We start from the raw sequence: 26502 nt of genomic DNA on the forward strand, positions 1-26502 counted from the left end.
CTTTCCTGCTGGTGGGGGGCCGTCACCTGCTCTGATGCAGGTCCAAGATGTATGATGTGAGTGTGGCCGTCCCAGGGCCCTGGGGCCTCAGGAGGAGAGAGCCTGTGAGTCACATGGCCCGCCTCCCGCAGCTACACAGATGCAGAGAGGGGCCCTTTTCATCACCCTCCAGCTTCTACTGTGCTATTTGTGATAAAAGGTTGCAGCAGGGCCTAATTAGCACGCGGGGCAGGCTGAAATCATCCGATCACATCATTAAGTGGGTGGTTATCTAGTTGGAGGTACTTCACAACAAGAAATCCAGAAAAGGCCACATCTCCGCAGCAGGAGGGCAGGGTCAACTGCGTGTCATCCCCGCCTGTCCTGACAGCACTCATGGAGGGATTTACTCATGCCCAGCTGCTGTCCCTAACCCCCACTGCCGGGGGAGGACCCTAACTCCCTCCCAAGAGAGGCTGGTACAATGCTGCCTCTCGGCGGATGCTGGGCGGGGGGTGGTGTTCAGAGCAAGCGCCCGCTGATGACTCACACGGCTGTTACGACTGGGTTAGTACGGGGCGGGAGGGGTGCGGAACACGTGCTCTAGGACAAAGGCTTTGAGCTACAGCATCACTTACTCGAACAGGACCACGGCGAAAGACTGCACCAGGCGGTAGAAGGTCGGCTCCGAGACACACTTGGAGTTGCAGCGCTGTGTGGGAACAGGGCAGACATGTCACTGGGGGAGCAGGCGGCGGAGGCATGGTGCAGCTCAGACAGGCGTTGGGCTCACCACGCTGAGCACCGCTAGACACAGGGGGGCCGCGAGCCCGGGACAGGAGCAGCCGGGCCCCCGAGCAGAGCACAAGCCAACATTTTCCTGTGTCTCCTTGAAATTTTAAGAACTAGGAACCCCACAAACTCCCCCATACAACACAGAACAGTGTGGAGGGATGAAACCCCCAGAAGACAACACGGGCCATTTCTGGATTGTAGAGGTATGGGCCATTTCTCTATTTGTGCTGATCTGCATTTTCTAATTTCTCTTGGAAAAATAAATTGTGATCAAAATACTTCTAAAAAACCAAGAGTTGGGCGCCTGGGTGGCTCAGTTGGTTGGGCGGCTGCCTTCGGCTCAGGTCATGATCCTGGAGTCCCGGGATCGAGTCCTGCATCCGGCTCCCTGCTCAGCGGGGAGTCTGCTTCTCCCTCCGACCCTCCCCCCTCTCATGCTCTGTCTCTCATTCTCTCTGTCTCAAATATATAAATAAAATCTTTAAAAAAAAAAAAAAAACCAAGAGTTTAAGCCACTTTACAGAAAAAAAAAAAAAAGACCCTACTAGGTAATGACAAAAAATAATTATTTTCTGAACTCATGTGGCTGTTACTGCCCTACATTATCTTTGTAAAACTGAATATTGCGGGTTATTGAACAAAACTATGCGTGGACATCGTCCACATGCTTGCCCTTAAAAAAGGAACTTTTCTGGGGCACCTGGGTGGCTCAGTTGGTTGGGCGGCTGCCTTCAGCTCAGGTCATGATCCTGGAGTCCCTGGATCGAGTCCCGCATCGGGCTCCCTGCTCGGCAGGGAGTCTGCCTCTCCCTCTGACCCTCCTCCCTCTCATGCTCTCTGTCTCTCATTCTCTCTCTCTCAAATAAATAAATAAAAAATCTTTAAAAAAAAAAAAAGGAACTTTTCTGTAACTGCACGCAGTTGAAAGACCAGTTTGCTCACTCATTCTTTCTAGAGGGGCATCTGGATGAGTGACTTCCCGCTTCCCGCTATTCTAACGAGGCCTTTTGGGAACATCTTTAAGTAAGTTCTACTAATTTCTCTGCTGGGTTGTTTCCTGTGGCTTTTCTCCAGAGCGGGAGCAGGAGAGCCGATGAGAAGGGGCCCCACCACCATTACCTCTCGTCGCCGTCCCCTCACCTGGGCACTCACGTATCGAGCAAACCACTCGCGGCCCTTTCCGTTCTCACTGCTACAGTACTCTCCAAACTTGGCTTTCTCCTCCTGGTCCAAGTCCTCCCTGGAAGGAACAGAGCAGGAAAAACAACTTTCAGCCCTCTACAACAAAGACGGCCAGAGCGGGCAAGAGGCAGGAGAGGGAATGGGGACATATGGCCCCCCAGCCAAGCATGGACACCTGACTTACATGGGCACATCCCATCCTCGGTTGGGCCCACAAGGAAATGGGGGCATTTCTATCTCAAAGATGAGGAGACTGGCTCAGAGGATCAGACACAGCTGAGTAGTGAATGGGAGCTCCATCCAGACTTCCAGGCTCCAAAGCCCAGGCTCCATCCCCCACGTCCTGCCTCCAGTGAAACAGGGGTGCTGACAAGGGTAACGTGACCCTCTGAGGGCCTGGTCCTCAAGTTCCACCGCCTTCCCACTCACTGGTGCTAAGTCAGCAAAGAACCACACAGTGAGTTCAAGAATCCCTCATGCGCAGGACACACTGGCTGGCTGCAAGGTTAGACTGGCTGGTTGTGCTGAAGAGCCAGCTACTCACCTCTCTGACGATCCTGGCTATGTATGTGAGGGACGGAGACTGGGGGACCCCAGGGGGGTCACCACGGCCAGGGTGAACAGAACGCTCACCTGACCTCAAACCACCTCTGATCACTCATTGTGGGAGGCTAATACTCTGCCCCCAGATTTAAAGACCAGATAAAAAAGAAACAGAAGGCTGAAGATCAATTAGCTCATGTAATTTTTCATTTATTTAAGGTTTGGTAGAAAACATCTTGGTCTCATTTATCCCAAAATACCAACACCAGATGAAATAGGGGAATTCGCCAGCCAGTCTTCAGTGATTTCTGGAATGCTCTTGAAAATGCATCCGGCTCAGTTGTCCATGCTCCGTATTGCTGACAGGCTGCCGCAAATATAGATTGTCCTTCCTGACAAATTAGCAGGCTTCTGTGCTTTCTCCTCTTTCATTAACTGGGAGTGCTCCAGGAAAGCCGACTAATTCCAGTGTTAGTCAAACAAAATTAGGAGGGTACCACATCTACTTGCTCTCTCGGAATGCATTCAAAATCAAACATGAATGCTTTCTCGGATCGTCCAATATTTGGATCATCACTGATCTCTCTTCCCTGTTCTAACTGCAAAGAAAACGGACACACGCCTGGAAAAGGCAGACATCCCACCTCGCCAGGTTACGAACAAGGGACCTTAATCACAGTAGGGAATACTATCCTTTTTACACAGAATCAACAGGCAGAGATTCTTCCTATTGCTTTAATAAAATGGGAAAATGATCCCTTCAGTCCCTGAGCTCCTCGGACTGCAGAGCGTGCGACAGAGAGTCCAGAGGTTTTGTTGAAATGCAGAGTCAGTCTCGGCAGGTCTGGGTGGGGCCCAACACTCTGCATTTCTAGCAAGCTCCCGTAATGCGGATGCTGCAGGTCCACGTCCGGCAAATGAGCAGCAAGGCCTTCAGTGACTAGCGTGTGGTGGGGATGGAGGGCAAGGCTGACATCCGAAACCCAGGAATTTGGGCTTGTGGGCTCCCTACCCCCATGCTGAGATATTAACAAGAGTGGGTGGGGGAGCTGGAGGCGTACCCACAGACACCCCCTCCTCGGTCTGATCCCAACCCAAGCTCCGCTCCCTGCTTCTCCAATTGCCAGGGCTCCTGTTCACCCCTCCAAGAACCGTCAAAGAAAGGCAAGAAGGAGGAGCCAGGAAGGGTCCCCATCCTGGCAGGGGCTTGTGGCTCAGCTGCCATGAGCATCTCAAGGAGTACGGGTAATCGAAACCTTCTGGACCGTACTGCCCTGCATTGAGAGTCTGCTAGTCGCGGAGGCGCCCTAGGCCAGTGTGAGTCTGACGCTAACCTGCAAGGGCTCAGACACGGGGAAGCAAACCTAGAGTCCTTCTGGATTGAGCAGTGAGGACGTGAGCATGTCAGCGGAGTGGCTGGAGCCAGCGGTGGGATGGAAGAGGCAGCGAAAACTCCCCAAACCCTTCTACCTGCAGCCGGGGGTGGGGGCTGAGAACCACCCAGGTGGCTCCCTCATTGGCCCATGAGGGAGCGAAAGCCCGGGCCCCAGTGGGTGCCCTGTCAAGGACAGAGCCTGGGGCAGAGAGCAGGTCCCGGGGGCTCACCCTCCAGAGAAGATCTTCTCCACGTAGCTGCGCATGAACTCCCGGAACTCCAGGGTCTCCTCGTCCTTGGCTGACTCGGTGCTCTGGTTGGAAGAGAAGGACTCGTTGGAGGAGGAGCGGCGGTACTGGTCCCAGGACGGGTGTGAGGGCGACTCGCCCATGTCATTCTCGCTGTCCGCAGACTCTGTGGTCTCGCTCTCCGAAGCACCGTCGCCCTGGGAGCTGTCCCCATCCCGCAGCTTCGGAGGCAGTGTCTCTAGGGGCGAGGAGGGGGACGGCTCAGTCCCGAAGTCAATCAGCGCTCCCACGGGGACCTCAGGGGCCTCCATGGTTCGGGTAGGCTTCCAGGCTGGAAGGCCAGCAGACAGGATGCCCGGATGTGTCAGTGGGAGCTGGAGGCCAAGCGCCTGAGTGGCTTCGGAGCTGCTGGCCACCAGGAGTCCTCAGGGGCAGTGCTCGTGGCCCTAAGGCATCTAGAATGGAAGACACGGAAACGTTATCACCACGAGAGCTACTCTCTGTGTAAGGGGAATTCAGCACTGAAAATCCAGACTTAAATGAACGAATGAGGCCACAAATTCCCCGAAAAGAGAATAGGCTCCAAACTTCTAGAATCTGGGTCATCCCTATGTGGACATCATTTCCCTACTGTCTACTGCTAAACACCTGGTGCGTGGTAGGCACACAATAACTATTTGTTGAAATAATAAACACATAAACACCAACGATCAGGACTTCTCCAAACTACACAGACTTCAAAGCCACTGCACCTGCCTGCCCTCTCCCTGCTTTGGCCTACCAGACTGATGCCAGTACATAAAAAGGCCGACCCCAGGCTAGAATGAGAATCAGAAAATCCCCAGGGACACATCTGCCCAATCACTGCTGTTAGTATCATGGCTATGGGAGATGGTGTCGTCTGGCACGTTGGGAAAAGCTGCATCTGCTAAGCACGTGGGCCCCTCCCCTCCTGGGCTGGCATCTCTTCCTTCCTGGGCTCCTATCTGAGGACTCTTCCAGAGGCCCAGAACCTTCCCAGGCTGCCAGACAGATGCCCCTTTTCATATCACTCACCAACCCTCCACCGGCTTCTGAGCCTCATTTGCTGCCCAGACCCAGCCTCTCCGTCCTGCCCTCTCCCTGCACTCTGGCTAAGGACACCTGGATGAGGGCATGCGTCTCGAGGTGCCTATTCCTTCTGCCCTCTCCCTTCCCCAGTCCATCCCTTCTTCCTGCCTCACGCTGCCCGGATGCTGTTCATCCCCCAGGCGGACATGGTGACACCTCTTCTGAGCAGCTCACTCCACCCCGAGTCAAAACTATTCCCTTGTGCCTCTGTGTACCTCCAGCATTTTATTTACCCCCATTTTAAAATTCTGCTTGTTTGACGGACAGATACTACTATTTCTGCTCATCCCACTACAATATAAGCACCTCTGTAGCCACTGACTATCTAGAGCAGTCTGGACTAAGGAAAGGTCTGCTGTGACTGCGACTGGATGGACAGGGCCGCCCATGAATGTACTCGAAGAGCTGGGGTGGGGGCCAGGATGCAGGCGGCACAGCAAGAGAGCTGGGGCAAAAATCTTCAAGTCTAAACCGGGTTTCCTGACTGCCAGGTGGGGAGTCGCCTACCAGGTCTGGGACCCACCTTCCCCGGTGATGAGTGGCACACAGCTCGGCATGAAGCAAGAGCCCTCCTGATGCATCAGCTCCTCCAGGCAAGAGCAGCCTCCAGATTGGGCCTGTCCCTGTCCTCACCCTCTGCAGACCCCGACTATCTAGGACAACCCCCAGCAGACAGGTGGCTGCCAACGCTGAGGCACCAATGCATCTTCTGTGGGTAATTCGATATTACACTGTCTTTGCTGCCGGTTAAACGAGCTTAATGCTCACAAATCGATCATAGGTTCCTCTAAATTCCCCAGCTCAGGACATTTTTAAATGCCCTGAGTCAGAAAGATGGAACGGCTGGCTCCTTGTTGTTGGAGTGGCGAGGGTACCCTTTCAGGACAGTCCTACGGAGCTTGCCTGGGCTCAAAGAGGAGAAGCATAAACCTCCCCTCAACAGAACCGTCTGGGCCAGGAGAACGACATGGGGTTTTTAGGAGCTCAGGAGATAGCACCACCACGCAGAGAGGCGGAGATTGAGGAGTGGCGGTCTGAGGCTGGGTCAGCCCTGGCCCCCCTCCCACCACCTGCACCCGGGGCCTCCGCTCCCTGGGCCAGTTTCCCCGTCTGAGACACTGTGGTCGGGCTCGAATTCTGAGGTCCTTCTGGCCACCACATTCTCAGACTCTCCAAAGCACAGAAAATCACACCTGTGACCACACACTGGGTGTTAAAAATGGAAAATCACACACTAGGAAGATGTTCGCAGTCGCTATGGTAGGAAAGTTGGGTCAAAAATATCTGTATTATAAATTTACCCAAATCCAACCGAAAACTCTGTGTTTTAATAAGGAATACAAATGACTCACACAGACAAATCACATAAGAAGAAATACTCTTATTAAATGCTTAGACAATTCTTCAACCTACGCTGATAACCACACATGTAGATAGGCAAATTAAAACAATTAGGTACCATCTTATACTACTAAATCAGCAAAAACTTTAAAATGCAATCTAAATGCTGATGAGGTCCATGGTAAAGTTAATATTCTCAAGCAATCCTGGCAATAGGGATAAATAAGACTCTAGAAAGTGTGTGTGTTTGTTTGTTTTTGTATGTATGTATGTATATATTCTCCACACCTACGGTGGGACTCGAACTCATGACCCCAGAGAGCAAGAGTTGCATGCTCTTCCAACTGAGCCAGCCAGGTACCCCTAGAAACTATTTTCTATAATTTTTATTTTTTTATCCTCTGATCCAGGATTCAAATGCTTGAAATTTATCCCAAGAAAATAATTTAAAACACTCAAAACCAGTTACGTGGAAAAGAAAATGCTCCTTGCAACAGTATTTCTAATCCTGATAAACTGGAGGAAAAAAATCTAAATACAGGAAAATGGCAAATAAATTCTAACAACTTGATGCAATAGTAATCAGTGAATGATGCAGATGTAAACAATCAGAACATCAGTGAATGATGTTCACTTTATAGCTAAGTAAACAAAATAATCCACAGTCAACGAGTATTTACTAAATCCCATGGCATGCTGTCCTTTTGTCTGGGGGCTGGGAATGCTGGAGGGCATGACTTTTAATTTTCTTTTAAGATTTTATTTATTTATTTGACAGAGAGAGACACAGCGAGAGAGGGAACACAAGCAGGGGGAGTGGGAGAGGGAGAAGCAGGTCTCCCGCGGAGCAGGGAGCCCGATGTGGGGCTCGATCCCAGGACCCTGGGATCACGACCTGAGCCGAAGGCAGACGCTCAACGACTGAGCCACCCAGGCGCCCCTTAATTTTCTTATAATAATAATAATAAAGCATATGCACAAGAAGGGCTGGAAAAGAAGACAGAAGTGTATTATAGTCCTGGCACTGAGGTCATTTCTCCTTTTGATTTTGTGCTTGATCATAATGATACAGTTTGCAATAAATAAAATATTCGGAGCGAAAAGGAAACAAATTTCTGTATCTTGAAACAGTTTCAAGCAGTCAGAAGGGCTGCATCTATTTACCCAAGCAGAACACCGCAGCATCAGGGCTGTAAGATCAGAGCAAATTATCACGGCTATTTCTGGTCCAGCCTGAGGCTGACAAGCGGCTCTCCCAGCATCTCCCTCGCTCGAAATTCTGGGAGCGTGTGAGTCATCCTTTCCCAGAAGCCTCCTCTGTGGGCTCAGGCAGGAGGCACAAAGTGAGAGGCCTGACTGTTGGGGAGAAAGAAGTGGCAGGGGACCCAGGCCAGGGTGTGTGAGGGCACCATGGGGTGGGTGTGCAGAGCAGAACGCCGTCACCACACGCTGCTGCCCCCTGGCCCCCTCAGCCCAGGGATCTCATGCTCCCCTGGGGAGAGAAGGCAGGGGTGCCGAGTCTGCTCACAGAGCTGAGACACCAGGGGGAAGCAGCTGTTTGTGGGTAAGGGCCTTGGAAGCACCCCCACCCTCTTCCTTCAGGAAGGAAACGTAATTACGGGCCTCGGTGCGGGACAAGGTGGCGGTCACTCTGAACACACCAGGATGGCACACCTCCCATGACTACCTGTGCTGGGCCAGCCAGAGAACGCAGAGGAAGTGGGCCCAGCGGGAACCAACCACATGGCCCCCTAGCAGAGCCGGGCGGGTGCTACACTCAGGAGCGCAGGCCCAGCGGCACCAGACCTAGAGATGTCCAGAGAATGGCTGAAATGCATGACGCAAAATCCTCTAATTCCTCAACACTGGCAACTAATTTACATTTATTTCAAAACATGTTGCGGGCCAAAGAAAACACATCTGTGGGTTGTGCCCCAATCTATCTGCCTTGTTCTATGCACAAGGAAGGTCCTGAACGCACTGCAGGGCCACAGGCTCTGAGACTCAGGGTATCAAATCACAGCAGGATCTTTACAACTACAGACCGTGTATATTAAAAACACTCTTCTACAGCCTTGAAGCAGAACAAACCTTCTTGCAACTTTTGCAATTCATTTCCTGGGCCTTACAGCATGAGTTTCTACCAACCAAATTAGGCTAAAATTCTAAGTCAACCTATAACCCGAAGGCCTTAACCACCCACCTGCTCATTCAACAAGTACTTCTTTTCTTTTAAGTAGGCTTTACACCCAATGTGGGGCTTGAACTCACGGCCCTGAGATCAAGAGTCGTGCGTCCTACTGACTGAGCCAGCCGGGCGCCCCTCGACGGTATTCACTGAGCAGCTACTATGCATCAGCTAGCGTCCCAGCATCTGGGAGTGCACGCATGAACAAGGCTGTAAGGAGCATCTGGTCGTGTGGCGGGGGGGGGGGGGGGGGGGGAAGAGAGGGGGGGGGGGGGGGGGGGACGGGCAGGGGGAGGTCTGTAAGAGACCGTTAATAAAATGGAAACCCAAACAAGAACTTCTGGGGGCACTGAGTGCTACGGAGAGTCTCCAGGAGATGTCTCTGAGAGCCCCGAGAAGGGTTTCTTTGGACTGGGAGTTGGGGAGGCAGATAGGAACTGAGAGGGAAGGAGGACCCGCCAAGAAGACTCAAGGGTCCTCTGACAGGAGAGAGGTCTGGGCAGAGGGAGAGTCTGCACAGAGGCCCTAGGCAGCAATGACTTTGGAAAGTTCAGGAACCAGGAGGCTCATGAGGCGAGGGGCACCACTCACGGAGAAGAGGTTGGCCAGGCGTCCAGGGATGGCTTGTCGGCCACCCCTGGGGTCTGGGCTGACCGGCAGCCACGGGACGAGCTTTAGTACAAGCAGCTGCATGCATGGGACAGGAGCAAAGGGTGGGGGGGCAGGCAAGGTGATCACATCCTAGTGGGAGGCTTCCTGACCTCCTCCCCTCCCCTCCCCCCCGCCCCCCAGCCTTTTCCTGCCACCGCGGCCCCAGCTGCAGAAGGAACTCAGGAGATTGCCTTCTTGCAGCTGCTCAGCCACATCCCCACAGGGCTTTGCTCAAACTCTGATTTCCCCAACATCCCAAAGCAACCGGAGCCAGGACATCTCTAGCAGGTCGACCTTGAGCAATCAGATGAGGCTCCCTGGGCAAGAATCCGGAACTTTCTGTAACTCTGCCCTTTGCCATCCACCTCAGGCAACTCCCTCTCGTTTAGTGTGTCCAAGAGTGATCAGACGTGCTGCTCTTCCCACAAAAAGAGAAGGGCTTGCAAAGCCTCGCTCACCCGGCATCCCTAACACGCTGGCTCACACTTGCGTCCATCCAGCTCGTTCCTCGTCTCATGACATCAGTAAATCAAGGCTCGGAGACTTACTCCAGGCTAGGAAGCGACAGCATGCACAATCCATGTCAACCAAGAAGTCCCTGTTCTTGACCACCATATGGTCCCCCTACAGCTACCTCTTCAGTGCTCCCCTGGGGCTCCAATTCTAGAAGTGGGGTTGCTGGGTCAGAGACTCCAGGGCCCTATGACAGGAGAGAGGTCCGGGCACGTGACTAGGGCTGACGATGGGTGCTATCAGATGACCTTCCCCCAAGTCTGTACTGTGGCTATATGTACCTGGTGGGTTCTACATCTGCACCTCCTTTTCAACTGTAAAGTCAAAACACCACCTAACCTCCTGGATTCAGAACTCTAATCCATTTGTTTCACTCTGGGTCAAGTGTGGGCAGTGTGCAAGGAAGGGCAGGCCCATTCTGCAGACGAGGGAACTGAGGCCAGCTTTGTCTCTGTAGCCAGAACTTCCCACGAGCCCCAGCCTTCGACAACGGCGTGTGGCTGGAGTATTCTGCCTGATGACTGGCCTGAACAGAGAAAGCCAGCCTCCTGCCTCGGGTTCCAGCTCCACTCAGACTCACACCAGGAAAGTGTTTTTATTTTTTTATTTTTTTATTTTTAAGCAATCTGCACCCAACATGGGGTCCGAACGCACAACCCCAAGATTGAGTCTCACGCTCCACCGACTGAGCCAGCCAGGCACCGCTGGGAAAGTCATTTAAATCACAACCAGTTCCTATTTTTGGAAAACGTGAATGTGAATTTTTCTTTTCCCAGACTTATCTGGAGTGTTATCAAGATAAATGAGATAATACATGGCCGGTCTTACGGAGATGTGTTGTTGTCCTCCTCACCCACGAGGAGAAGCTGAACAAGAGCCTGGCCGCGGCAACGTCGAGACAGCTGAGAGACGATGCTGAGGCCGATATTATCAGAACAGTCGACACTTTTCGAGGCACAGAGATACAGAAAAACATCGTCTTGGACCACTCCGTCAAGCTGCTGGGCAGTACTGCATTTTTATTCCCATTTTAGGGACGAGAGGTCTGTGGCTGGGGGAGGCAGGTGCATGGCTGCGCGGGGTCACCTGCGGGTGGGTGCAGAGCAGGACCACCTACTGGTTTAGGACCAGAGGTCAAAGGTCCCTCACAGCTGCTGCCTGAGCTTCTGCTACATTTTGACCTCTCTCCAGCCACAAGTTGAATGTCACCTCCTGGGGCCTCACATAAAATAGTGAGCTAACTCCCCACAGAACATCCACCTTGCTTGGCCTAAGGGTTGTGGAGGGCCAGTGCAAATCAAAAACTGCACACCTCTACCCGATGTTGATTACTAAAAGTCCTTGACCCTGAGACTCGAGTCATAAGACTTTCAACCCCACCTGCCTCGTGCGAAGGTACCGTCCAAACACAGAGAAGGTGAGGGTCCTGGGTGTGAAGCAGAATATAAACACCTCTCCCCTGCAGTCATCAGACTCCCTTAAGCTCCTGGATTTAACCCCTGAAAGACGGTTTACCCCCCAGACACGGGCACCCTTCTGCATTCACGCAGCCTTCTTTGCCTAATATCAGTCGGATGCCTTCTGTGACTTTTTATTAAGTCTTATTTAGAAAACACACCTGAAGGGGGAGCCTGGGTGGCTCAGTTGGTTAAGCGGCTGCCTTCAGCTGAGGTCATGGTCTCATGGTCTCATGGTCTCAGGGTCCTGGGATCGAGCCCCTTGTCGGGCTCCCTGCTCAGCGGGGAGTCTGCTTCTCCCTCTCCCTCCCCCTGCTCGTGTGCTCGCTCGCTCGTACTCTCTCTCTCTCACGCTCCCTCTCTCAAATAAAAGGATAAAATTAAAAACAAAATACACCCAAAGAACCCAAGAGAAGTATCTTTTCTTCCTCTGTGGTTGTGGATGCAGGCTATGCTGAAGCATGACTGCAGGAGCTGTGAATGGAGGGCAGGGTCCATGTGACCGACTAAGGAGGCCAGTGACCCTTAGCCCATCCACATCAGGTCAGGAACAGGGCCAGGGCTTGGCCAGGAGCACCAGACTATGGGTCCAAGAGCATCTGCAGACTGGGGCACTGCATTCTTTTCTGGAGTCACGTCTTAGCTGAATGCTGCCCACAACTAGAGGAGACAGCCTAGCTAAGGGGGTCCCCCCAATCTTTACCCCACGAGGCAGAGCCCCAGGAGCTGAGCAAGGATGCTTCTAACCTGCAGCTGTGGTTCCCAAACTGGTGCCAGGGTACCCCGGGATACCTAAGCAAACTCACAGGGGTGCTGTGGGATATTTCGATATTTTGAGGAAAACACAGCAATACTTGACATCTTCCAGACACAGACCAAACTACGAGGTTCAGGTAGCTCACAGTTTCACCATTAGGTCATGTTGTACTCCTTCCTGTGACCTGGTATCTTTGCAAAGTGGAATTTTCTGCAGCTTGCCATTATAAAGAGCAAGTAGTGCCCGAAGACCAATATGAACAGGAAAACAGAATGGCCATGTGCAATGAAGAATGAAAGAAAAATAGCTTTTCAAATGGCGTAGTAGGCTGAAGAGTGGTCCCCCAAAGGTGCCCACGTCCTCGTCCCCAGAACCTACAAATACATGACCTAACACGGCAAAGGGACGTTGCAGCTATGACTGAGTGTGGGGCCTCGGGATGGTCCTGGATGATTGAGGGGGGCCCATTATAACCCCAAGGGTCCTTGGGAGAGGGAGACAGGAGGGTCAGAGGGTAGGAGCTACAGCAATGCTCTGCTGCTGGTTTTGCCACTGGAGGAGGGGCTGCGTGTGAACCAAGGAATTCAGGTGCCTCTGGAATATGGAAAACTTGAGGGCTAAGAGTCTCCTCTGGGGCCTCCAGAAGGAACCCGCCCTGCCCACACCTTGTCATTAGCCCCATCAGACTGACTTTGAACTTCCACCCCCAGAACTGTAGGACAGTAAATGTGTGAGATTTTTAAGCCACGGAATTTGTGGAAATTCGTTAAATCAGCTGTAGGAAACTAACAAAGACAGCTAGTATGTGGTCGGGACATAAAGACCCACTGAGGTGCCCAGTATTTGCTTTAGCCTAGGCGTGTCAGGACAAAACGAGAGAGACACTACAGCGCCGTGAGCGCGGCGACCTCCGGGCCTGGGCCCACGCCCGAGCCGCATCCCTTGTCTGCCACGTGAGCCTCGAGCCCCATGCAGGCTCCACACGGATCCCCGTAAAATGGACGCGTCCCAGCATCGGGTCAAGCTCGTGGGGGTTATCTGGTTTCCATCTCCCTCCATCGTGAACACATCATTAGAGAAAGGTCTTGGGGAAACAGAAGGGGGCATAAACCTCTGGATGGCAGCATGCCTAAAACGGCATCTCCATTTCTGTGTCTTTCCTTCTCGCCTTTGTGCTTGAACCGCAACCATGCCGAGGGAGGCCCGAATGTCCACTGCGGGCCAAGCACCTGGCTATCCCTCTCCCATCTGCAAACATGCAGGTGACCTTGCTGAAGAGTCTTCGCTCATCCCCCAAAGCGCGTTTTATTTCAAGTTGACCTAACGGCAGGTCGACAGGGTTTGGCAGGAATGAGGGGAGACAGACCCTGGGCTTAGATCTCTGGTCTCCAGGGCTGCCTTGAAACAGGTGGACCTGGTCAATTATGAAGTTACCGCTACCTGGTTTTGTTCTGCTATTATGAGATATAATAATGGACGGTTTCCAGGAAGACTGTGCCTATTGAAACCCCTGGAGTGGAGGAGAGGCAGAAGGAGGAGAAAGTTAAATGCAATCATCCTGTAGGGAAAGACACGGCTGGGAACACCATGGATGAACGTGTAAACCACCAAGGTTATCTGGAAGCCCCATTGCTTCACGGCCTCGTGGTGTGGGAGCTGCTTCCACAGCCCCCCTCGCCCCCCAACAGCGTGCCAAAAATAATCAGCCTCAGGCCAGGGCTTTTCTTGCTCAGCTGGCGTTTGCTCAACGCACTCCTTGCTACCCCTTGCGCCCCACGCCCCCCAGTCCCGAGTCAGAGAAGGGCCCCCGTGGGCTGGCCTGGGGCGGGTGGTAGTGAGGAAGCCCCCTGAGCCCCTCTGCACAGCCGGGCCCTCCAGCGCCCCAGCCAGAGCTCAGTCACTAGCCCAGGCTGGTAAGAACATGCTTCCTGTCGCTCAGAACCTCTCACACCACGAGACCACAACAAGGACTCTCTTCTGCCTCTGCTAGGGGCTGAGCAGCTCAGCCCTGGGGCTCCTAACAAGTACATCTGCTCCTCCCCTCCTGGCTGGGTGACAGGTGACTTTGCCTCTGAACCAGGAAGAGAGGTTTGGGCCGTTTGGGGCTATGAAGCAACAGTCATTCCAGGGAATGAATCTGTGTCCAATATGAAATGTCACCGATGTCCTTTTAGATGTCAGTGTGTTCGGGCAGCTGGTCAGACATAGATTTAAAGCTAGTCAATGTGGATCTAGGGTACCTTACAGGCCTGTGAAATCAAAACAAGAACAACAACAACAACACCCATTTCCAAAGCTGGGCAAGGAGCTTCATGGAGTTTCCTGGTAGCAAAAGCAAAAAAGGGAAGTGATGTGGGAAACAAAGGCAGAAGAAAAATGATTAAATTTCCTTACTCCCTCCAGCCCATTGACAAGTTCCTCTAGGGACTCAACTATCTCCATGCTGACACTTTGCTGAGGGCAAAAGGCAATCCTAGCCCGACACTCCACACCCCCTCCCCCCGCGTCCCCCCACCCCCAGGATCCTTTAAGTCTATTTTAACATATAAAAATTCTTTTGGAAACTTCCTTTATCTCTAAACCACTCAAGATATGTGTTGGCAATCATCCCCCAAGCATATAGCCCACCGATAGACATCTGAAGGGTCTCATGACTCAGGTTTTATTAGATGGTAATAAATGACCTTTTCCCAACAATAGCTCAAGGCCCTGGAAACCTTGCTTCCAAAATTCCTTAGAGAATGATGCAATCCCAAACCCCCTCCCAACTTGAAAGTATCTAACAGGCCATTCCTCATGACCCCGGGAGAAACTGTTTCTGCCCACGGGTCCTGTCCCATGCTTCAATACAACCACGTTTTTGCATCAAAGATGTCTCAAGAATTCTTTCTTGGCCGTCGGGCTTCGAACCCTAACTAACGTTCTTTCCTACATCAGGAAGCATACTGGGTCATACGATCCTTCTCATTCTGACATATTCATCTGCAGAGTACCTTTTTCCAGACACTGAATTTAAAAGTGAAATTGTCAAGCAAGTCCTCATATAAAAACTGCTGATCACTGTCATGAAGAGTTAAAAGGCTCTGTAAAAGAAACAGGGATGTTGGCAACATACATTTTTAAATGTCCCTCCAGAAGTCTGAAGCATACATTAAATCAACTCAGCACAGGAGTTAGTCTGGTCTGAGCGCACTACTCGGGTGAAGATAAGGTGTTCCCACGTTCAGACATGATAACCAAAACAGGATCCACGTGCTACCGTTCCCAGGGGGGAGAGGACTGTCCTGCTGGCTCCCTCCCTCGGACACGGACAGCAGTGGACCCGCAGGTGCATGGAGGGGCTACTCCCGTCACATCGAGGATGGTGGCAGCTCCCTGCCCTGTCTCCGCGGCCACACGGGCACGCCTGGCTCCCACACAGATGGGTTGCTCATCGGCAGCCCCCTACAAGGGCGTGCATCTGAGCCGGGCATCTGGTAGGAGTGTTCTGACTCCGGAGTGTCGAGGAGACCCTGTAGTTGGCTCAGCCTCTTCACGGCCCGGGGTTTGTGACCTCAGGACTGCACTCCCCCAGGAGAGGCTCCCGGTGAGTCAGCAACCTCGTCTGCTTTCTTCACTATAGGGTTCTCAGGGCCAGAACAGGGCCAGGCACATAATTGCACAGGAAATATCTGTTGTTGCAGGACTCTCCCAGGTCAGAGTTCAAAGGTGAGCACAGGTCCCAGACTGCATTTGCCAAGTTGGCTGGCCCACCCACCCAGCCCTAATCATGGGCACACACTTCTTCCACTGCTCTTGGCCTCCGTGAAGGAAGACTGTCAGAAAAAAAGGCCACTGCCCATGTTTTTACAACTGAAAGCAGGAAAAACTGTAGGATCACTACTGACCTTTCCATCAATAAAGTTGGTAAGTCCTGCCCCTAAGCCATTCTGCTGGGCTGCACAGGGAGACCACACAATTCCAGACCTCAGTGGGCTTCCAACATAACCCCGGGGGCAAAGAAAACGCATTCCAGAATGCAAATGAAACAAACCGGTTTTCTGCCTAGGTGCAAAGAAGAGTGGTTTGCCAACCCAATTTTTACAAAGTGCACACCTAGTAGGGAGAGTATGAGGATCTAACTAATTGTCCCGACAGGCAGGGGGCACCCACACAGGACAGGGTACGGGGCTGGAGAAGATTAAGGCTCAGAAGAAGCAAGACCACACGCAATCACAAGGAGAGTCTTGGAAGGCTGGGTCCATTTCTGTTAAGTAGAGACAGGGAGAGAAGTGCCCCTGGAGAGTCCTGACATTTCCGATGGGGTGGCCTGTGGAATGCACTGAGCTACCACTGTGGTGTGGCCCTGGGGGTAACTTCATACGGTCTTGTCCAAATCTGGAACCAGAGGCTTCTGAGGCATTCAAACCAGTGGGCAACGTGTTCAGAGGTGGCCTCCTAGAAGAGGTGGGCTTTTGTAATATGTCACTGACAGGAGGAGCACAGGGCGGAGGTCTGGGGAGGGGCAGGGGCACTTGTGGCCATTTGGGATCCACATTCTGGATCCTGGATCCCAACCGCACACCCTCATGTCATCCATCCCAACACAATGCTCAGCTCCCCTGAGTGAGGACATACCTGGCAGGTGGACATATGAAACTGGATGGCTATAGCTTCCCAGAAAGCCCAGGCTAGACATGCACTTGGGGATCACGAGGCAGGAGCACAGGTAAAGCACAGGCCCACACAGAGGGCAGAGTAGGGCAAAGCTGAGTGCTGGCGAGAGGAGGAGCCGTGTAGGAAAAGGGGCACCAGCAGGTGTGGGAAAAGAGGAGCATGGGGTCAGTCCAAAGCCCAGCACAAGGCACCAGCTTAGGGGCTCTAATGGGGCCAGAGCCCACGCCGGTCAAGGGGACTGGGATGGACCATGTGGCTGCCACAGTGATGAGTTACAACTCCCAGCCTTTGCAGGGGAAGCCTCCACGATCTCTCATCTCTGAAGAAGTGAAGATGACAGGTGGGGGAGATGTGACAGGGACATATGTGTCAACCTCACTTCGAGAGGGGAAGGCAGGAGACGCCGTGAAGAGATTAAGGGGGATAGCTGAGCCGGGAAATATCCAGCCATTATTAACAGGGCAGCTCTGTGAGCCCCGAAGGAGGGAAGTGGTGAGGGCCAAAGTCACACTCCAAGCCAACCTCATCTCCGGCGTTGTGTGTGGTTGGTCTTACGCACTCGTAGATCCAGGGGATACTGTGCAAATTGTACATTGGGGTTGACTTCCAGCAAGGCGCTTGACAAATTCGTCACACCTTTGAGGATGAAATGGACAAATGTGGCCTGAACATTGTGTAAATTAGGTGGATTTATAAATGCTGTATTTCATTGCCCTGAAATACAATTTTTTGCATTTTATTTATTTTTTTAAAGATTTAAAAAACTTATTTGAGAGAGAGAGAGAGAGAGCAAGCAAGAGCAGGGGGGAGCGGCAGACAGAGAAGTAGGCTCTCCACTGAGCAGGGAGCCCAAAGTGGGGCTCGATCCCAGGACCTTGGGATCATGACCTGAGCCGAAGGCAGACGCTTAACCGATTGAGCTACACAGGTGCCCACTTTTTTGCATTTTAATATCTCTGAAATTGGATGCCTCATCATTGCTCTTAAGTAGGCTTATCATGATCCGTTGTCATTGTGCAGAGACAAGAGTGGACCCTCATTTATTTTTCAAAATAATTAAAGAAATAAATTCAAAAAGTGCATAAATCATAATTGTATCACTCACTGAATTCTCACCAAGTGAATACTCCCAAGTGCCCTGCCTTACCTGGCAGTGGACATGATCAGCCCTCCTTATTCCCCTGCCCCTGGTACTCCCCTCCTCCCCAAAGAGACATGGACGGGACACTCCATAAAGAGCATGCTGATGGCAGAGAGGATTTTTGCAGAAACCCATGTACTTCAGAAGAATGGTCTCTGAATGTTAAGAAGTTTTAGAATTACTTTAAGCAACTTGTTTTGTTTGCATTTTCCTCCTTGCAATGGACCAGAGTGACACTTGATAATAATCTAAGTGATTCTAAAGGCATTCTTTCAATAGAAAGCAGTGTTTATTCTTTCTTCATTGTGCATAAGACAATGATGACTCTTACAAGTGATGAGGTCTTAAATTCGATGAAATACGGTGCTTGGCTGCACGACCCGACAGTCACCTTGGTTAAGATGTCTGTCACTAATGGGCAAGCAACTCCAGTCCAGGCGCTACCCTACACCTTCATCAATTACTCAAATTAGGAGGCAAATAACATGGTGATGGAGAATGTGCAGAACCTAAAGCCAGAAGGACAGTTAACACCGGGAATGATACAATCAGGACCCAAAAAGCTTTTGGCGGACTTCAGTGGTGGGCTGAGTCTTAAATGACACCTCTCAAGAGTAAATCTGTTCATTTGCTGGGCATGTGCTGAGTGCCCTCCATGTGCCAGGCATGATGTGGCAGCAGAGAGAGAGGTAAGGACAATGTGGTTTCTGCCCTTGAGTAACTCATACATGATTAGCGAGGGAGTCTGACCTTTCGGCACAGACTTGCCCAAGCCCAGTACGGGGGACGCGTTGCGCTCACTATGAGTCTGTGTGCTTGACGCTAACAACAAACTTTAAACCAACCTCCACCTGCGTCAACGAAAGCAAGCTGACCCAAAACAGGAGCGGCCATTCCCACCCCACCCTGCTTCTGCTGGTCAGGCTGCCACCGGCCCGTTACGCCCAATCGCACATCTGGAAAGGAACAATACTGAGGACACGCATCCAAGAGCCCCCACACACTGTTCTCCATCATTAAGTCCAAAGCAACCCATGAGGATTTCTTGCTCGGGAAGAAAATAATACACTTGCAAAAGCATTTTAATTCGATAAATGCAAATGTTTGTTAAGACTTCAAAAAAAAAAAAAGAAGAAGAGCACCATTGAGAATCTGGAGAGCATCCAAAAAAATACAGATGAAAACGAAAGCCCACCTGATAATCATGTCACGCGAGCAACCATGAGGAAGTTGAAGGAACCAACCCTGGGAGTAAGTAACTCGGGGGACAGGACAGGAGTCTTCAAATTTGTGAGCAGTGGGCACCTGACCGAGGGGCCAGATTAGTTCTGTGTGGCTGCAGAAGGAAGAAGTGAGCCTAAGGGTGGAGGCCCACCAAGGCAGCAGTGTCCACCGTCTCATTTCCAGGCCGCCGGAAGCAGAGGGCGGATGTCTGCTCATCAGCAGGTTATCCACAGGAGAGGCCGCTGGACCCAAACCCACTGGCATTCTGAGATAACATTTTATGACGCTTAACACAGGCTTTACCCCCCTGCGGCTGTTATAAAGCTTCTATCCAAACAGGACCCTGATTTTATGACCTCCAGGAAGAAACATCTAAAGAGTCCACAGTTCACAGGGAAAAGAGATAAGGGACCATCTGCTGGTTCCCCAGTGTGGTCAGAGAGTGAGACGGGTTCAGTTGTCCACCAAGACCTCCCCACAGAACCATGACTCTGCTGTGTCAGTTTTCAATCCACGATGACGGGCCAGGTGCTGTGCTAAGGGCCGGGAAGAGAGCCGTGGAAGAGACAAATTTCCTACCTCGTGGAGCTTGCAGAAGGCTCCAGAACAAATGCCATTTCACCACGTTGCCAAAAAACCAAAGGGTCCAGGAGTTCCATCGGCCCCAAGTGGATTAGGGAGGTGGGAAAAGGGGACGAGGGTCGCCCACCAACGGCTCCTCCACGGCCTAAGACTTTCCATTTCTTAGTTCTTCAAAAGTCGTCCTGAGTCTCAACTCGGGAGTCACCTCACACAAGCATCTGGATGTACATTTTGCACTTTGCTAATGTTTCATTCATCCGAGGCAACCCCTCAGTGAACGGGTGAGCCCTCCAGTTTGAGGCCACGAGGAGGAATTTGGCGACAGGTGTTTCCCATGAACTTTCGCTACTGACTTACTGAATTGGCGCCACCATAACCAAATGTTAGAATTTACGGCAAAGCACATCCCTCCCTTGGCGAGCAGCTGGCCTTCTTTAAAAAAAGGCTACAGCTGACAATTCGGTGACAGCTGGATTCAATTTGGATACAGACTGACTTGGCCTTCCATGCTTTTGGATAATCTGACAAAATAAATTCGTACTGCTCCAACCCCTGGTATGGAGATAGGCACACTTAATGACTGGATTGGGGTGGGCTCCCTAAAAGATCTGGGACTTGGTCCCTCTCCAAAGAACCCAGGGGAGGGGAGGGATGAATTGAACAAACATCCATTTTCTTCGGGCTGGTGCTTTGCTCCATTGGCTCAAGGAAGAAGCGTGCACACTGGACATCGTGTCTCTGGGAGGGAAGGCTCTGGGCAAATCCTCCTGGATGCAGTTCAGCCGGCAGGCCAGGTCATCTCTGGCTGGCGGTCAAGGTGCTCGGCAGTCTGGAGCTGGTCGAGGCTGCCCACACGGCTCTCCAATGGCCACATGCAGAGGGGACCTGCCACTATTCAAAAGGAACCTGCCACAAGCATGCAGCTGTTGGCCTCTTCAAGACCCAACTTCTGCTTTAATCTGGCTGGTTTCCTTGCGTTCTCTCTCTCTCACACACACACACGCACGCACGCACACACACACACACACCCCATGCCTTTGTTACTGCTTTCTTCACTTCCCTATACCCACCACCCACGTTCCTCTGGCCAAATCTCTTGGCACATCTCAACCCGCTCTTCGACATGGAGAAATCTGAAATTTGTTCATGTGCTATGCTGGTGCCTTCTCTAGGTCATTTGTGGTCTTTTGAAATCCTCTTTAATGTTGAAACATGTTTGACAATATTTTAAAAGTCTATCTATTTGGTTTATCCTAAGGAAATAACCCCAAACATGGCCAGGGAGCCGACGTACAGTGCGATTTAAAACAGCAAAAGAAGTGACGATAACCTAAATTCTCCATGACAAGGACTTGGGTGAGTTCTGCTGGGTTGATTCTAGAGCTTCATCGGAGTCTCACAGAGTAGTAATGACAACACGGCATCGTGACAACGCCTATGTGACATGAAAATGAAGCGGGCAATGGAAAACCAAGACTTAACTGTGAAAATAACACAGCTATCCTGTCTGCCCTGCGCTGTGTCTACTACCATCAAATGAGCTAACAGAGCAGCAAAAAAAAGGCTGACGTACAAGTTCTGACGGGCATTAATAATTAGGCATTTGAAGAACGTTCAGGGCAGGAGCCAACAGGGAAATGGAAACTCTGAAGATCGCATCAGCATCAGAGACCCAAGAAAGAGGCCACTTCAAAAGTTCTGCTCTACGACCTACAGACAGTCTTTGTTTTTATCTGTGTCAACACGTGCAGGTGGAAATTCAAGGCAACAGTTACTGGTATCAACAGACCACTCATTCAGAAAGTCTTAGCAAAGCAAGAGTTATTCTTGCAATAAAGGCTTGGCCTTATTTGAGTGAGTGAGAGAGAGAGAGAGAGAGAAGGAGAGACAGGTCTACTTTACGGATTTAACTTCTCTCCCGAGACCAGATCAGATTCTGCAGCTCGAGGCTGTGCACACCAGGGATTCCCTGGTGTTGCAGAGTACAGACTCGACGCACAGAGAGATCTTCCTCTGCTTCTCCATGGGTATTTTCCCAGTACTCCTGGTGGTGAGGAGGAATAAAGCTCACTGATTTATAATCAAACCAAACATTTGCGTCAACCCGGCAGCCCGAGCAGGTGCCGAGGAAGACCTCCCTCTCTCTGTAAGGGCAGATACATGAGGATGGGAGTGAGGAAAGCTCCCAAGGGAGGGGCCCCATGAGTCATTTATGGGACCCTGCATGGCGCCTGTTTCCATTAACACCTACCTTCAACCTTTCTTTTCCTTTTTCCACACAAACCACAATTCTCCTGCACCAGATACTTCCCGACTTCCTCATTCCTTTGTTTAATCCAGATTTCTTTGTTGAATGCCTCTAAAACATATGACTTCTGGCTTCCTTGTGGTTCTGAATGTGATGGGCGAGGACACTCCACCCAGCCTCACCCACCGAATATGGCTATAAAACCCGGGCAGAATGAACAGAGCAGCGACCTGACGTCCCGGAACAGTAAAGAGCAGCAGGTAGATGAAGGACAAGAGAATCTGAAGCACCACCGAAGTGGTGGTGAGTCTGCCATCTCCCCCCGGCCAGGACCCCTGCCTGGACCAACTCACAACCTGACACCCAGAAGCGGGCCTCCGTGCAGAGAGCACAGCGCAAGGGGAAGCCATCCAGTCCTGCTTCAGGAGCAGGAAAGGGGTCCCCGATTCTCACAGACCGTGAGCCAAAGCCTAGGGTTTTTCCTTTTTTCTCATGCCTCTGTCTTCCCGGCTCCCTCGCAAACCCCCCTGCCCCTCCTCGGTGACTCTGCAGTAGCAGTGATAACAGCCGCAGAGGGGCCCACGGAGGAGGGAGCCTTCCGTTCCCACTGGAGGAGCTGTGCTCTGAAGAGGGTGACAACCCACTGGTTTTTTCTCTCTCGGCACTCCTCCTGCTTAGTCACGGAAGGGAGCTAAGTTTCAGGGAGAGTGTAGCAGAGCAGGAGGAGTAAACACCCCTGCTTTCTGGCTGAAGGCCCAAGGGGAGGAGGTCCCTGGAGCTGGAACGTACCGGGGAGATTGTGAAGAGGGAGGAGCTCAGGAGAACAACCCCATAAAGCTGTTTACGAGCTCCTGGGCTCACCCCAGAGCTGCGCATATACAGATATAATCCTCAACAGCATATTCTAGATTCTGAGTGCTGAGGTTCAGGAGAGACCACTGCCGGGCTTCCACGCTGGCCACGGGGTGGCACACGGGGGACAGCTCTGAAGGGCACCACGAAGGCTTCGAAAACGCAACTGATGCTAAAGCTTACAAAGGCTGGTAGTGACTCAGAATCCGAGTGCCTGCTAAAACAGAGACAACAACATTCTCCGTGGGATCTAGTCTCATAATGTAATATCCAAATATTCGGGATCCATCCAAGATTACTCAACATACAAAGAACCAGGAAAATCCTCAACTCACATGGGAAAAGATAATCAATAGACACCAATGCCAAGGTGACACGTTACTGAAATCAGCTAAGACTTCAAAGCAGTTATTATTTTAAAAAATACTCCCAAAAGTAAAGAGTTTTCGGAATGAAGGGAATGGTAAAGAGTCTGTCAGCAAAGAAACAGAAGATATAAAGAAGAATCAAATGGAAATTTCAGAACTAAAAAAACAAAACAAAACACAGTAACTTGAAAATTAAAAACCACTGGATAGGCTCAGTAGTAGAATTAATAGGACCAAAGTAAGAGTCAGTGAACATGATAATAGATCAATGAAAATGACCTAATGAGAACAACAAGAAAAAGGTTTTTTTTTTTAATGAACAAAGCCTTGGGGATTTATGGGACAATTTACTGAAAGATGTAACATTTGTGTCACGGGAGTCCCAGAAGGAGAGGAGAAAGAAGGCAGTACAAAAAAATTTGAGGAAATAACGACCAAACTCCCCAAATTTGGTGAAGGGCATAAGCCTTCAGACTTGAGCAGCAACATTAACACAAAAAAGACTAAATCCAAAGAAATCTCTAGCCACAGGCCTCAATGAACACTAATGACGAAGGAGGTGAAACATCACTTTTTCAGTGCTGAAGGAAAAGACCTGCCAGTCTAGAATTCTATGTCCAGCAAAAAAAATTGCTTCTGGAATGAAGGCGAAGAGAAAACATTTGCTGCCAGCAGTCCGGCTCTGTAGGAAGTTATAAAACAACTTCTTTAGACAGAAGGGAAATAATACCAGAAGGAAACGGAACATCAGGAATAAAGCAAGTGCAAAAGAAAAGGAGAAAATCTGGGTAAATATAAGAGACTTATTCTCCTCCTCTTGAGTTCTTTAAGATATGTTGGACCATTGAAAGCAAAAATCATGGCATTGGCTGATGGGGTTTTCAACGTAAATAAAGATAATACATATTAAAACTACAACACAAAGGGGAAAGAATAAAGGGACCTACGTGGTGGTAAGCCTTCTACTTTCCACCTGCAATGGCCAAATACTGATTCTAAGTGGACTAAAAGTTAAGTGTGCATATTGTAATCACTAGAGAAAACACTGAAAAACCCAAAGCAAACAAAAAAACCAGCTAGAGTTGACCCTTGAACAACAGGGGTGTGAACGGCCTCGGTTCACTCATATGCAGATTTTTTTTCAATAAATACAGTAAGTACTGTAATGTCTTTTCCTTATGATTTTCTTAATAATATTTTATTTTCTCTAGCTTACTTTATTGTAAGAATATAATATATAATGCATATAAAAATATGTATTAATCAACTGTTTATGTCATCAGTAAAGTTTTGGGTCAACCGTACACTATTAGTAGTTAAGCTCTGGGGGAGTCAAAAGTTATATGTGAATTTCCAACTGTGCAGGGGATTGGCACCTCCAACCCCCATGTTGTTCAAGGGCCAACTGTATATGTAAAGTAAAAAAACTCAAGAGATAAATTGGAATGCTAAGAAATTCAAATAATCCTGGAGAACACAGGAAAAGGAACACAGAGGAGAGAAAACTCCACAGAACAAAAAGAAAACAAACAATAAAATGGTAGATTAAATCCAAACTTATTAATAATTATATCAAGTGTAAATTGTGTAATATGCACCAATTAAATGACAGAGATTATCAGAATGGATAAAAAGACGTGACCTAGCTATAGGTTACCTACAAGAAATTCACTTCAAATGTAATGGTATTAGTAGATTAACAACAGAAGGAGAGACAAAAGAAATACGCAAACACTAATCAAAAGAAAGCTGGAAAAGCTATGTTAGGGACAAAGTTTAGGTTGGAGCTAAGAGAATTACATGGAATAAAAGGAAACACTACGTAACGATAAAAGTGTCAATTCATCAAGAAGATACAACAATCTTAAATATGCATGTGCTTAACAACAGAGTTTCAAAATACATGAAACAAAAAGTGACAAAACTGAAAGGAAAAGAGACAAAGCCACACTTAACAGCTGGAGACTTTAGGATTCGTCTCTTACTCCTCTACGTAGGTAGCAGACAGAAAATCAGCAGGGATAGAGAAGAGTGGGTCAATAACATAAACCAACTGGATCTCACTGACATTTATAGAACATTCCACCAAACAACAGCAGAATAAACACTCTTTTCAAGTGGATATTCCCCAAGACAGTCCACATCATGGCTTATAAAACAAACCTTAGCAAATCTAAAACAACTGAAATCACACAAAGGATGTTCTCTGATCATAACGGAATTAGACTAGAAGTTAACAGAAGCATAGCAGGAAAATCTTCAAACATTTGGAAATTAAACAGCATACTTCTACACAATCCACTAGTCAAAAAGGAAGTCCCAAAGAACACGAGAAAATGTACTCAACTAAGTGAAAGTGAAAATACAACAAATTAAAGCCTATGAAATGTAGCTAAGCCAGGGCTTAAAAAGACATTTATAGCATGAAATACTTAGGTTAGATAAGAACAAAGGTCTCAAATCAATAATTTAAGCTTCTATCTTAAAAACTGGAAATGGGGCGCCTGGGTGGCGAAGTTGGTTGGGCGTCGGATTCTTGGTTTGGGCTCAGGTCTGATCTCAGGGTCATGGGATCAAGCCCCTCCTGGGGCTCCACACTCAGCTCTGAGGCTGCTTGAGTTTCTGTCTCCAACTCCCTCTGCCCCTCCCCCACCGGCACTCTCTCTCTCAAATAAATAAATCTTTAAAAATAAATACATACATACACACATACATACTACAAAAAGATCAAAATAACCCCAAAAAAGGTAGCATAAAGGAAATAGTAAAGAACAGAAATCAATGAGCTTGAAAACGAGAATAAACCAATACAACTAAAAATGTCTTCTATCTTAGAGAAGATCATTCAACTTAACCAAGTGAGCCACCCAGGCGCCCGAGAAGATCATTCAACTTAATAACCCTCAAGCAAGATCGATGAAGAAAGAGAGAAGATACAGATCACCAATATCAAGAATAAATGAGGGGAATATCACTAGAGACCCTGTAGACATTAAAAGGATGACAAGAGGGGTTCCTGGGTGGCTCAGTTGATTAAACATCTGACTTTTGACTTTGGCTCAGGTCATGGTCTCAGGGTTGTGAGACTGAGCCCCACGTGGAGCCTGCTTGAGATTCTCTCTCTCCCTCTCTCTCTGCCCTCATCTCTCTCTCTTTCCAACTCCCTAAGAATAAATGAATGAATGAATAAATAAGTAAATAAATGGATGATAAGGGCACACATAAAGCCAACAAGCTAGATAAGATGGTTAATTTCAGTTCCTTAAAAATCACAAACTACCTAAATTCACCC

The 26502-nt window shown here is 49.8% G+C and overlaps 1 protein-coding gene across 5 annotated transcripts in view; it reads right to left on the reverse strand.

Annotated features, from left to right (window-relative positions):
* The window catches only part of KIAA0513 (KIAA0513 ortholog), a 64286-nt gene that overhangs the window by 18410 nt on the left and 19374 nt on the right, over positions 1-26502 (reverse strand). For 4 of the 5 annotated variants that reach the window (XM_035024662.1, XM_035024660.1, XM_035024661.1 and 1 more), the window contains 3 exons: positions 4105-4577; positions 1915-2014; positions 618-691 (listed from right to left, as the gene is read on the reverse strand). In XM_035024662.1, the coding sequence (XP_034880553.1) occupies positions 618-691; positions 1915-2014; positions 4105-4433 (503 nt within the window). In that variant the 5' untranslated portion in view covers positions 4434-4577. The remainder of the gene's footprint in view (positions 1-617; positions 692-1914; positions 2015-4104; positions 4578-26502) is intronic. The other variant, XM_035024664.1, reaches the window with a different exon arrangement.

Source organism: Mirounga leonina, unplaced genomic scaffold (genome assembly GCF_011800145.1).
Source record: "Mirounga leonina isolate KUSES-001 unplaced genomic scaffold, KU_Mleo_1.0 Mir_180, whole genome shotgun sequence".
NCBI classification, from domain to species: Eukaryota; Metazoa; Chordata; class Mammalia; order Carnivora; family Phocidae; genus Mirounga; species Mirounga leonina.